Below are 13,456 nucleotides of genomic sequence, written 5' to 3' on the forward strand. Positions count from 1 at the left end.
GTTCTAACAGACATGGGGAGTGTGCAGGGAAGATGTGTTTTTTAAAGAATGTGAAAATTGGCTCAGAAATAATTGACTAACACAAGGAATCATCTTCCCTTTATTTAAATTACATTTTGGATTTTGCACACTAGCAATACAGCATGTCAAGAATTCAAGTGTTTGCATTTAAAACTGACATGCATGTTGAGCAAAACTGGCATTACAAACATGCCTGTTGAACAACAACAAAATACTTAATAAAGGCAAGTCTACATAAAAAAAAACCTCCTCCCTCTTGCATTTCTTTCCATATTTGGAAGTATCTGTACAGTTCAAAATTATTAGACCCATTCCAATGCTAACTACAGAAGCTAAGTATAATAGCTGGCATTTTTTACTGCCTGAGGAATACTCTTTAAATTCCTTCATCACTCCCTTCAACAAGTTTTACTACTTTTGACCAACACAACAGAATAGGCTTAAACTTATCTTTGCCTCCTTCTGGTTTTGAAGGTATGACTCAAGAGTCTGACAAATTTAATCATGATACCATGATAAAAAGATACACAACCAGTTTCAGATAATTAATCTGTACCCAATACACCCTGGAAATGCAGTTCTCCCTGCCTACCACTAGATAGAAGTCTGATCTAGTAAAAACTATGCAGGGGTGGAAGATAACATAATAACTGAAAAAAAATCTGCAATGCCTATACCGGAATTGTCACTAGACAAAATACTACACACCACATGAATTAGTGGTATGCTTTAAGGATGCATGAAACTTTCCATCTTCAATTTACACTAATGGGAGGGAGAAGAATGGACAGGAAAAATCCTTTTGCTTGGCATGTCAACCACTTTCTCCTAATGTGATCTAAAGACATACAGATCACAAACAGACCTGGCACCTGTGAACAGCTTTGTATTTATCGTTACTAGAATTCTATTCCTCTTGTTACGCAATTAATGTGCAGTTGTATTTACTGCTGTTTGGCTTGCTAATGTTTGACAGGCCAAAGTAAACTCATCTTTGAAATTAAGCATGAGCTGCAGGCCATTGAGAAAATCCGATGTGGAACTCAGACTGACAAATCTGCATATTTAACTGAGATAAGAGAATGAAAACATAAAATACACTAATACAAACCCATGTCCTGAAGGAGCAATGAAGTATAAACAACACTGCACTCTATTATCTGGCATCTGGCGTCTGTTCACTCGAGATTCTGCATTCAGGTAGTCCTCAAATTTACTGTCAATGTAGTCAATAACTGGCTGCCAGCTGCAGAGATTACATGAAAAAAAACCTGTAAGTCACATTATTTACATAAAGAAACCTGGTTTTGCTAAGAAATACATGCTCACAATTTCCCCACAGCTTGGGGTGGGTTTTTTTGCATTTCATTTGCTTTTTTTAAATTAAGGTACTTCAACACTGCAACTGATCAACTCTTCAACCTAAAATTGAGTTACATAGTTCTGAAGATACAATGTGTGAGTCCAATGAAAAAACCTTTAAAACACAATCACCTTCATTGTAAAAGCATTGAAGAGAATACTTAAGAACTGTAGCTAAAGTAATATGCTTCATTGATCACATCTTCTGGCAGCATAGAAGACGGTTCTGCACGCTGCATGTGTGGATAAAAAGCCAAATGCACCAGTCAGTTTAAGGGGAAAGGCTGACAGCACTTCAGTCAAGTTATAAAGGTACTTGGAATTACAGTAATTAGTATTTTTTCAGCTAAATAAAAATTTATTAGTGTTAATATTTTAACTGAATATTGAAGCCTACATTTTAAAATATGTCACAAGGTATTACATCTCACACACACACAAAAAGCAATGTAGAATTATCATGGGAGAACATAGAAAGAATGTCTTACCAATTACTATTATCCACAGCATCTCCAAATCCTGGTGTGTCAACTATTGTAAGTAGTAACTGAACACCACCCTCTTTGATTAAAACTTTTGACTGCTCAACCTGTAAAACAAATACAGTAAGATTAAATTTTTAGCAGTTTAGTCAACTATCTTAAACACTCGGAAAAGCATTCAATGAATAAGAAGCCTGACAAAGAATTCCTAACTTTCCTACTTCAGAGGTATACTGTGTCTGTGCTCTGCGTATAAAATCCCAATAATTTTACAATAATGAATATTTTTTCAAGAAAAAGATCATTATTTAAATAAAGTCAGTGATAAAAGAATTCTTTAAGTATATGGGATAGCTTAATATTTAAATTCCTGATAAATAGGAAAAACCTTAACCAGGCATTAAACTAATAATGATAAAGTTGCAAACTTGGTCACTTCAAAGAAAATTACACTTTTCAAAACTAATCCTCCCCACAAGCACCTTAGACACTTCTAGTCCTGTTAATGTATTTTTAAGAATACCTTTATTTTTCAGATAGCATAATGGTTTGCAATGGAAATATCAAAGTAAGATTATTTTTCCTATTACAAACTGAATTATACTAGAAAGTAATACAATATGGCTGCAATCTGCTGAGCTAGACCTCATGTGACTGTAATGGATTGGCTTCCTGTTAGTTCAAGTCACTGATGGAAACCCGCCTCAGAAGGCAACTGCATCAGCACAAGGAATGAAGCAAGATTGGGGCGTGGGACTTCATGCTGCCAGTTGTGACCACCCATCCACAGCACAGCCCAAGTAGCTTGCACTGCACGTGTGTCACTCAACAGATTAAGCATGTCACGACAGAGAGGAAGTAGGCTAAGCAGCACGGAGACTGCTACCCCCTTCTTCCTACTATTATTTCAGTAATCATTGATATTGCCAGTGTCAGGCCCATCTACCTGAGAAGGTGCTGTACACCACTGTACTATCAGTGAGATGCACAGCAGTATGAAATGACAAACCCACGTTGACTTCTTTCCAATTGCTCAGACATTTAAACAATTCCTATTAAATAATGAGTGACACCATTTTCTAGATATGGATTCAAGAAATCAGCCATGTAAGACATTTATCCAGAACCACATGAGATCTGGAAGACTCAAGGTGATGCCACCTTGTTGCTCATTGCTTAACATTCCTTTAAGCATCATAGACCGTAACTGGGGAAAGAAAAGAAAGTTCTATTTATAATGAACCCTATACGGATGGTCTCTTTACCAGTTCAAGATTTGAGAAATATCTTATTAATGCTTCTTAAGCTCTTGCACATCTCTAATTGTTATGCAAGTGAAGTAGACTCTCCCAGCCACACCTGAACATTGTTGCAAACGCTCTGCAATCACTGCTTATGTGATGCAGCGTAAACCCACAAGATAAACTAACACTGCAGTAAGTCGAACTGAATCCCTCTTGCACAAGTGTAACACTGATTCCAATTCAGAAGAGCATACCCAGAATCACAGAAAACAGTAACTACCTACAAAGAAAACTTCATATTCAATCTCTGAGTATGCAGGATGCTGTTTTTATCTACTCATCAGTAGGGATCCTACCCAAGTTGGATCAGTCCCTTTCACTGCCAGTTCTCAAACAGTTAATGGCTACCAGAATACTGGTCACAAAAGTATCCAGTTGGGCTGGACTTCAAGACCACCCAATTCAAAGTCCAACATGAACAGGCCTTACTGCAAGGTTAGGAAGGTGTAAAAGTCCAGGAATTAAAACCAACCAAACAAAACTGTGTACACACCAGCCTAAGCTACCACCAAGAGTCTTTCACAAATTATACAACTCTCATCCTTCCAAAAGCGTGCAGCTGAAAGCCATGAGAACCTAGGAATACATGCACTGCTTTAGAAATATACATTTTAATTATGGTGAGTGTATTTCCCCCATCCTCTAGAGATCTATCAAGAAATGTTATTGTACACAATTGATAACAGAACTCAAGACAGTAATCCCCTGCCATAGTCAACTCAGCCAAGAGTTTACTAATCACAAGCTTTAGCACACAAGAGATTAACTTCTGATTCCTTGCATTCTTTTGGCTATCTTGCATATAGTAACCACACAGCCCTCCTATTACCAAGCTCTCTGCAAATATACAAAACCCATAACACTTGCAAAATACTAGAGATGATAATGTTAAGAGATGTACTCTTGCCAAGAGCTACAAGGTATCAGCTTTATTCTCCAGCACAAAAATTCCCAGCAAGAACCATTAAATTATTATGGGCTTACAGTGGAATGCCTTTACAAAAGAAGCAATTAATAAAACATTATCTTGAACATATGTTTATAACAAAGGAAAAGAAAGGTCAGGAGATCTCAGAAATTTCACGCCAAGCATTTTCCCTGATTCTGCATGCTTATAAAATCTAAGTGCAGCTGAATTTGTGGCTGAAATCACATTCTGGCAAATGGTCTGCAGCAACTGAATCTCTGCAGACAGTGCTAATAAATTACTGGGTTGTGAGGATTTAAATTTTTTTCTTACTTTTCATAAATTCATGTAGGTATCTTGCTATCAGAGCAGGGTTTTCACAAACCTACAGAACAAGAGACATCAGCTGTTGAATTGAAAGTCCTATGCTTCTGCTGTGGACAATCAGACCACATCCAGGACATATTGTAAGCAGTAGACTCTACTGGTAGGAAACAGTAGACAAAGACCCTGCCACAAAGCCTCCGCAAAGTTGCATTTTTCTAACCTAAATGGATGTGTCCATACATGGTCAAAGGCACAGAAAGCAGCAACATCTGGAAAAGATCCAGAAAATCACTGTCAACTAGTGTCATTCACAGTTAAGCATCCAACTGCATCCCATCATCTGATTTACCAGTATTCCCAAGGGATTCATGGAAAACATTAGTTCAAGTCTTGGAATTTAAGACTTTTTAAGAAAAGTCTCCTCCAAAGAACCATTTTCCCATGCACTCCAGTCAGCTGGGTCACACGAGTCTCCTTGGCAGTTACTACACAGTGTTCATCACTTGGTGCTTGTTACAGCTTGACTGCTTTTTATTGGATGAAAAATGTATTTGCCATCCTGCACTTAAGGCAGTCAGATAATGATCAGAGAAAACACATTTAATACCCTCTCATTTCTGAGTATGTTTCCTTTGAATTCATCTGACACCAAATCACTTACTCTTAACCATTTTTCTGCATTTTCTATGAGATTAATGCCAACAACTCCAAACTGCAATGGTTTTCAAGCCCAAACCACAGTTTGTGTTTAGGTATGTGAGAGCCTCATACACAATTCCTGATCAGTAAGTTGGTCCCACCATATAAGAACAGGCGATTATGACAAGCAAGATTTGAGGATGCTCAAGTGAGGTGGTTTCTCTCATCCCTACCCTACAAAGCCCTTTTATCAATCCTCAACTTAAAAAGGTTTTCACTGGCAGAGTACAAATCCAGTGGATCCAAACAGTAACTCACACTGCTTATTCTTTAATATTTGACAGGAAACACCTCCACATTATACACATTGCTACTACACATGATTTTTAAGCTTGTAGGGGGAAACAATTTTATGCTCACTTACACTGACAATGAAATAAGACAGTTTCAGTTTTTGTTTTAAAGTGCTACACTGACTTTTCATTCATCCCAAGAAACTGAAAGCAAAGCTGCATTCTAAGTATATTAAAAAAAAGTACTTATTAGACAAAGTCAAAATTAGTTTCTAGAGAGGAAGACAGTCTTTAAATCTATTTAATTCCCACCATATTATTTTCTAAATCATGTCAGACCCCAATTCACTATTGAAAATAGCTTTGGCAAGCTCTTGGACTCAAGCTTTAGCCCACACAGTGGAAGCAAGAAAAAAATGCAATGACTCTTCAGCCTGAGCTCTGTTCAAACCATTTTCTTCCCCTCTCCAGCTTTACATATGAAAAAAAAAATCATTAAGTGAGGCTTTCTGAAAAGTATGTGTCTTTTTCTTAAAGCAGTAAATCAATACAAATCAAACCACCCTGATGGTCAGAATGAACAACAGATCATCTAATCTTACCCCCTAACAGATGAAAGTACTTAACTCAAATTCCAGAAATTCCACACAGATGTTCATTTTTTTTTTACATTGATGCACCTTTAACTGGGGTGCGGGGGGGAAAGTGAGTTCTCTGGAAGATGTCTTGGTTTGGGTTTTTTGTTAGATTGTGTGCAAATTCTTCCAAAGATTTTTCGCAACTGAAAAAACCTTCCAAAACTGAAAAAATCTTCCAATGACAGGGAATCCATCCCATAGTTATTTAAACTAAAATTCAATGAACACAACCTGAATTGGTTTAGCTTCTGCCAAACTAAAATGTAATCATCAGTAATGAAATCATGCTACAACCCTCATCCAATAAAAAAGTCACCCATCTATTTGGTTTTCCAACAGTCACTGATGGCTCAATAATAAGTATATTATATGAGAGCTTAACTCTCTGCACACCTCTTCCATCCCACATAACATCTCTTTGAAACAAGTAAGCTGTTTCAAGACCTTATTCAAATAATGGTCTGATGCCCCTGATACCAAGCTTTCAAGTTCATTTTGTCAGTCACTATGGTTTTACATTAAACTGATAAAGCAGCATAACAGAGATGAACAAAGCTTAGAAACTATTAATATATCGTTAATCAAACTCTGCATGTTCAAAACTTTTTCTCAAATAAGAAAAAATAATATTCTGTAATGAATTCATTTTGTAATAATATTCAAGCTTTAATGTTGAGCTAACTGATAAGCAATGCAATTTAAACTTCTCGATATGGACATAATAACTAACTTTCTCCTTCTACTGTGGTAATTATTCTGTGTTCTGACACTGGATTAAAAATTGTCTTACCCAAAACTCCAAACAAAAAAACCCCCAAGGTCCCACAAAGCAATAAGGACAGCGGTTCATGACACTGGAGCTTAGTTACTTGATTCTGGTGAGTAAAAAAGCACTCCATTTTACAGCTTCTGTTTAGCACCTTGCACACCCTCCTAACTCAACACAGGGTTTAACCACTTCATGACAACTCTGCAACTGCCCAGTCCAGCCACAGCTGAATTTTGCAGCTGGAGGAACTCTGTTGGACAACAGAAGCAATGGTGAGCACCCTCGGTTCTCACCTGAACAAAGTTAGATTATCACAAGCTATCTTCACCAAAGTCTTAAGCAAGTGCACACCAAAGAGGTAAACAGAGCTCACACATCCTTATTCAGCTGCTCAGCTGTGGAGGCAGAAAATACCTCACAAACACAATGATTTCTTAAACTACCCATAGCATCATTATTTCTTAGCAGTAGCTAGCTGTTCTTTTTAGTAATCTTTTTATAAGACAGAAAACATGCTCCTTTTCTTAAGACAAAATAGCAAGTTATTACACAAAAAAAATGGATCAGCTTCAGTTTTCCAGTCTTTGGCTTAATATTTCAGTTGCATTATGCACTTGCAGCAACATCATTTTTGCCTAAGTCTAGCGCTTCAAGTCAGGCAGGTTCACCCCAGTCCCTGATGTTTTAGAGTAACAACTTGTAAAAGGTAAACAAACAACGTGCCACTAAAGAGACAGTCTGCAAAAGACTCACAGATACTTTTATACCCAGGTCCCTGCACTTCTGTCAAATCATTTACTATTCGGTCTCTAAAAGCCTGCCTTTAACAGACAGGTTTTACTGCAGATCTATGTATTTCTACAGATTTATTCACTATTTTAATTGATAATAAAAAACACATTTTCAAAAAGTTCTGCACATATATGTGCTTTTTTATCTACAGACAGAACACAAAACACTTCAGGGCTCCCACATTTCTACAGGATACAGGTTTGAGAACCTGAAAGTTTTTGTTGTTCAGATACACTGAAAGACGCACTGAATATTTCTTAGTGGTTTATATCATGACTAAATGTATCTTGAAACTCAGGTGCTTACGCGACAACTTGCATCACCTTACATTACTAAACTGCAAGTTACAATAGTCAGTCAGGCTGTACCTTTTTCCCCCCAGACATACCTGTACGGTCTTTTTAATTCTGTGTGAAGGACCTGGATACTCTGGAGAATACAATTCTGTTAAGAATAATGAGTTGATTAATGTTGATTTTCCCAGTCCAGATTCACCTAGAAGAAAACACAACAGTTTCAGTAAAACCAGGAGTATCATGTCAAATATAAACATTTAGATTCACATTTCAAACACTCTTTAAACATAGTACCTGAAAACATGCAGCACACTCTTAAGACTTTGAGAATGTATAATCTTTTCCAATTTCAAGGAAAACTTTTCAAATCCAACTGTCACTGTTGGGCTCTATTGACATTAATTTTTCTGATCATATTGAGCGTGTTCAGCCCTTTTGTCCATTTCTCCCATTACAAGATACGAAGATGATATTATATTGAATTTTATACACAAGCTATTTTCCTGGTATAACTCATTAAAATGCCAAAGCAGATTGTCTCCTTTATTTCAAATATTATTTATTTGAGAGTCTTCATTATCAGGGTAATGGTGGGAGTGGGGGGGAAGGGAGAAAGACTGAGATTAGCTTGCTATAACTATTAAAGCCACAAGAGATAAAATGAAGTTTCAAACTACATGGTATGCCTGGGAATTTTGTTGCTGTTGGGGTACAGAAGGAGGCTGGATTTTATTAGGCTTTTTTTGATAATTTCTTCATGAGCAAGAGTAAAGCAGCTTTGCTGAACAATCTGGAGATACTACTGCCATGACAATCAAAGCAAAACCAGCTAAACACACCATAACAAAGATTACCCTCCATTTACAGCTCTACGGAGACAAGGGCAAGAATTTCAGATCAGCTATTCATTATTTTAAAAGAAAAATTTTTTGCTTAGCTTTTTTGTTGTTGGTTTTTTGTTTTTTTGGTTTTTTTTTTTTGTTAAGAAACTACTTCAACACAACAATTCACACCAGCATAAGAACTAAGGAAAAAGGTATAAAAAAAAAATGCTGCTTTCTTTCTGTTTAGGTTTCATATGCAGTTTGTCAGTACATTGACCTAAACAGAAACAGACACAGAGAAATTTGCTTTCAACCTAGCAAATTTAAAGGCAAACCATGTACTTTCACTGAGGGAGGAAAATGAGCTGAACTGGGACCATAATTAAAATGTAAAACTTAACTAAAGCACTAATCACTCCAGCCCCAACAAATATTGTGTTGATTTAGAGTCTGAACTGAGAAAACCTCCAATCTTCCAATGAGATAAGTATCTTGGGTTAATGCAAGAGAGTTATGTAACAAAGCAGTCAGGGGCTGTCTCCCCTGTAAGAGGTATCTGGGTTTCCTACAGGAGCTGGCTCACACACAGCAGCCATCTCGATTACAGTGGTGTAGCACAGTGTCTGCAGCACCGAGCAGAGCAATCTCATTAGCTACACTGTAAACGGATTAGCAGCTGATGGAACACTGCAACCAGAGCTCCTGCCGGCTGTCTGCGCTCTCAGAAGTGCTTGCTCTTCAAACCCCACCCTCTCGGACAGATGAGCTAACCCATGCTGCGAGCAGCGGCTGCCCACAGCCAGGCTGATGGAAAGGGAGATAGGTACTCAAGGTATGGGTGTCAAAATAGCAATGAACACTAACACCACCAGGACAGGTTTAGGCAAGCCAGCAGGGACATGCTTGCTGACAAGATTTCATCACTGCCCCGCTCATTTTGCCTTTTTCCATGGTCAGATGCATGAGACAATGAGACACCTACGAACTATGCCTCTGAGTCTGGTTATAAAAGACACAGGTTTTCTACTCTGCATTTGCAAGGGTCAGCTGCAGTTGAGGGGCCTCCCCACCAAATCTGCAACAGAAAGAAGCTTCTGAAATGCCCAACTTTCCATTCTCACAGATGCATCCTGGTTAAGGCTTAACCTCCATCTCTCAACCCCACTCAAGAGACAGACATCATTACAGTTAAACTGAAGGTTTTTATCCACCTTACTGAACCCTCAAGAGGGTGGCTCTGGTTTTGAAATGTACAATTCATATCTTTTCAGTGACCTTTGGTTTTTAACTTGACCATAATCTTGTAAAAGGCACCCTACTACAGTATTGAAGAAAGATTTTAGCATCAGATTCTACTTGAGTATAGAAAAAGGGCTGCTCCTTCTTTCTCCCTTCTATTAGGGTTACTGCCAGTCTTAATACGCTGAAGAATTTTAGGTGAAAAACACTGACAACTACCACTTCTCCTGAAAATGAGTGCCTGTCAAGTTGTAATTGAAATTCAACATATGGAAATAAGATTTTCAGCTTCAAAAGAGTGTAATGGAAAACCAGCAGCTTGCCCTAGACAGCTTAGGCAGCTGTGGCACTCCATCCCAAGCAGTCTCTGAACTGCTGAAGCATTACACCCTAAGAGGGCTGAGGTTTATTCCCCTCCTCACCCTTCACTTCTCTCACAGCTGCAAGGATGTGAAGACAATCCTGAGCTGAAATTAGTGAAAAGAAAGTATGCTAAGGATATTTATGCTCAATCTTGTTCCCAAAGGTGCCCAGCATCCTGGATATCCTTACCCATCATGCTAACTTTAATCAGCCAGTGCAGATTATAACAGTTTAAACTGCTTAACTGCTAGCAGTAATTGAGGTATCACATGTAAGAGTCTGCATCAGTGCACCATTCCTAGATGCAGTTGTGCCTTAGACCATGTAAGGGTCAACATCTGCAACAGCAGTAAGACACTATAACATCAAATAAAACAATTGCACTGAAACCGTAGGTAAAAACTCTTAACTGCAACATTTAATATTGTATGATAGGAAGTCGTGCTGCTTCCACTGTAATAAAACAAGAGTTTCTCTGATGACTACAGTGAAAGCAGAATTAGAGAGATCAACTGTAAGTGAACATTCTATCAGCCTTTCTGGACACACTAAAATATTCTAATTTTCATTAGAAATATGATAAGAAGTAGAGAAAAAAAAAATTTGAAACCCCAACCAAAACAACACCCCTAAATCCCCCAAACATACACACACAAAACACCCTTAACTCCACAGCCAAACAAAAGCCTCTGTTCTTCCCAAAATTACCGAAAAGGATTGCTTACTAGAAAGGCTGGGAAATCAGCTTCCATGGATGCAACAGGCTTTGAATATGACTAACAAAACCGCAAGGGAGAAGGGGAAACAAGTGAAATTTAATTTGCCTTTACAGAAACAAAATGATACATCCCAAATAAAATGCCTACTGAAAGTGGGAAGATGCATATCTGATGAGATTTTGCCCTTTGACCATTGCATGAAAACAATGGCAAAACAATGCAATCTAATAGAAACTTTTCAACAGCAATAACTTCCAGTCACTTAATGAATTCTGATGCGATTAGACCTAAGTGCCTAATTAAGAGTGAGCAATTTTGAGAAATTTGTTTTAAAAAGAAGAAAAAAAAAAGAAAACATTTATTTAGCAGGGTTATCCTGAATCCACAATATTAATTATTTCTGGTATCCAGGTACTGCTTTTACCTTGCCCTTGCTCTCCCACTGAATATTTCACATAGGCTTCAAATTCTTCTGAATATTGTTCTTTTTCTTCATTATTTTGTGTCCCATATTTATGAACAGCTTAGTGTTTGCAAATGTTAAACATTTTATCAAGCTGTTTTTATAGTCACATTCAAACACATGAAGCTGGTCACTCTTATTGGTAGAAATAAGCACATACATTTACTAACATACTTTTGTGAAGGAATACCTTTTGTGAGAACTCACAGGACTAGCAGAAGTTCCAACTCTCCTCAAGTCCATGAATTTCTAAGTGGCTGTACAAATAGAGTGGAACTCCTCTTACACACTTAGGTTAACAGTTAACCTCTTGACCATTAGTTGTAAGGATGGCTCAGAGCACATCACTAAACTAACGTTGGATAGCAAAATATTTTCTTCTGTGAACAAAGCACTGACCAAGTACCTTCCTTTTTTCCTATACATATAAGACTAGCTGTTAACATGAGAAGAAAGACCAAGAAAAAACCCAAAAAACACCACATTCAGTCTCCTCTTTTATATGTCAAGCACATCGGTCTCAAACATACCTCTGGGGATCAGAGGAGACCATTAGGAAACCACTGGGATGGTTTGCAAACCATTTAAATAGCCTCCAGAATAGTACCAAAACAAGTAAACAAACAAAATGAGCAACTATAATACTGTAACAATGGTGTACAATCCGTGTGAAAAGAGGAAAGCAGTGCTCAGGTAAAAAAATAAGTAGCTCAACTGAACCACATAAATCTTTCACCTTCATCTCCAAATCCCTCCTCAAAAATGAACCAGAAATCCTAATCTGTGACAATTAGACAGAAAATCTACTCACAGCTAACTTGTTTCCATCAGTTCTTGCTATGACTTTATTACTACAAAAAGCCTCAAATTGCCAGCATCTGCTCGCTGAGATACCAGAAGTGAATTGTTACCCTTAAGGATGCTTTTTTCACTGTTCATTGCTGTGGCACATTGAGCATGTAGAATATTTCTAACCTGCTCCAACTTTCTAGCCTCTGCCATTCACACTCAAATATCTGTGAGAAAAATGGACAAGAAGCCCAACCTAGGTTTCTTTCTTCCAGCTTTATTTGTAACTTCTGGTGGTGACTGCAGTTTTCTCATTCATATATTGCCCCTCTCAATAGTGCATCACACTACATCTTCTAGATACCACATAATTCTAAAAATCCAGGATTTGTTTTCTATATTTTTAGCATCTTGTTTTTTAAAACTCAAGGCCTAAAAACAGCATGACTTGCATTCTTAGATTTATGACCTCACATGAGAGCTCATTAAACATATCAAGTGATCAAGGTGAGTAACCAATCTTGAACATTCTCAGCGTGCTCTCTGCATGACTTCCTACCTCTTCATTTTAACTTACTCTTGCAGAAATAACCAGAAGTTTTGTACTCTTCACTAACAATTACTTGGCTATCTACCACTGAAACGGTATTTCAAGCTTATGACCTGTGACAGTCAACTGCACCACTGGGAACGGGACCACAAGCGCTGTGTGTATTTAGGAATTTCAAGTTGCTTTCCCAAGCTCCAGGTGGACTATAAGACTGCTAAGGAACCACCCACCAGCACAAAAAATGTTTTGCAGCACTTGAAGCTGAGACTTCAGTTAAACTGCTCAAAGTGATTTGCTTCATATATCGTCACCAAGAAGATGGCCCAGTCTCTGCCACTGTCTTTATTAACCAGACACAGCAAGAACTGCAGATTGAAAAGAAGCATTAACTTCTAGTTCTGATGGCTGAGAGAGGTAACTCATCTCAGCAGGACTTGCAGCTCATTAGAGAAAAGCTGCCAGGACATCCCGTGGTAAAAAGGTTTCTACAAATTGCACAGGGTTTTTGGAAGCTTCCACAGCATTTTAAGTAGACATCTGTATTTTGAGTTCCTTGATACAGTCAAGCATAAGCTGCAGTTGCTTCACTGCTTTTGCAGAATGAAGATATCCAACAACACGTTTCTTCTGTGATGAAGTGCATTTGATAGCACACTTGATAGCCACATAGAGTTATCAC

General features: G+C 37.8%; 1 protein-coding gene across 2 annotated transcripts in view; it reads right to left on the reverse strand.

Annotated features, from left to right (window-relative positions):
- Window positions 1–13,456, reverse strand: part of SEPTIN7 (septin 7) — a 63,055-nt gene that overhangs the window by 18,922 nt on the left and 30,677 nt on the right. For both annotated transcript variants that reach the window (XM_084201769.1, XM_084201770.1), the window contains exons 3-5: window positions 7,923–8,029; window positions 1,872–1,972; window positions 1,133–1,267 (exon numbers count right to left, since the gene is read on the reverse strand). In XM_084201769.1, coding sequence (XP_084057895.1) covers window positions 1,133–1,267; window positions 1,872–1,972; window positions 7,923–8,029 — 343 coding nt within the window. The remainder of the gene's footprint in view (window positions 1–1,132; window positions 1,268–1,871; window positions 1,973–7,922; window positions 8,030–13,456) is intronic.

Source organism: Fringilla coelebs (assembly GCF_963513975.1).
Source record: "Fringilla coelebs genome assembly, chromosome: 1".
In the NCBI taxonomy this organism is placed as follows: domain Eukaryota; kingdom Metazoa; phylum Chordata; class Aves; order Passeriformes; family Fringillidae; genus Fringilla; species Fringilla coelebs.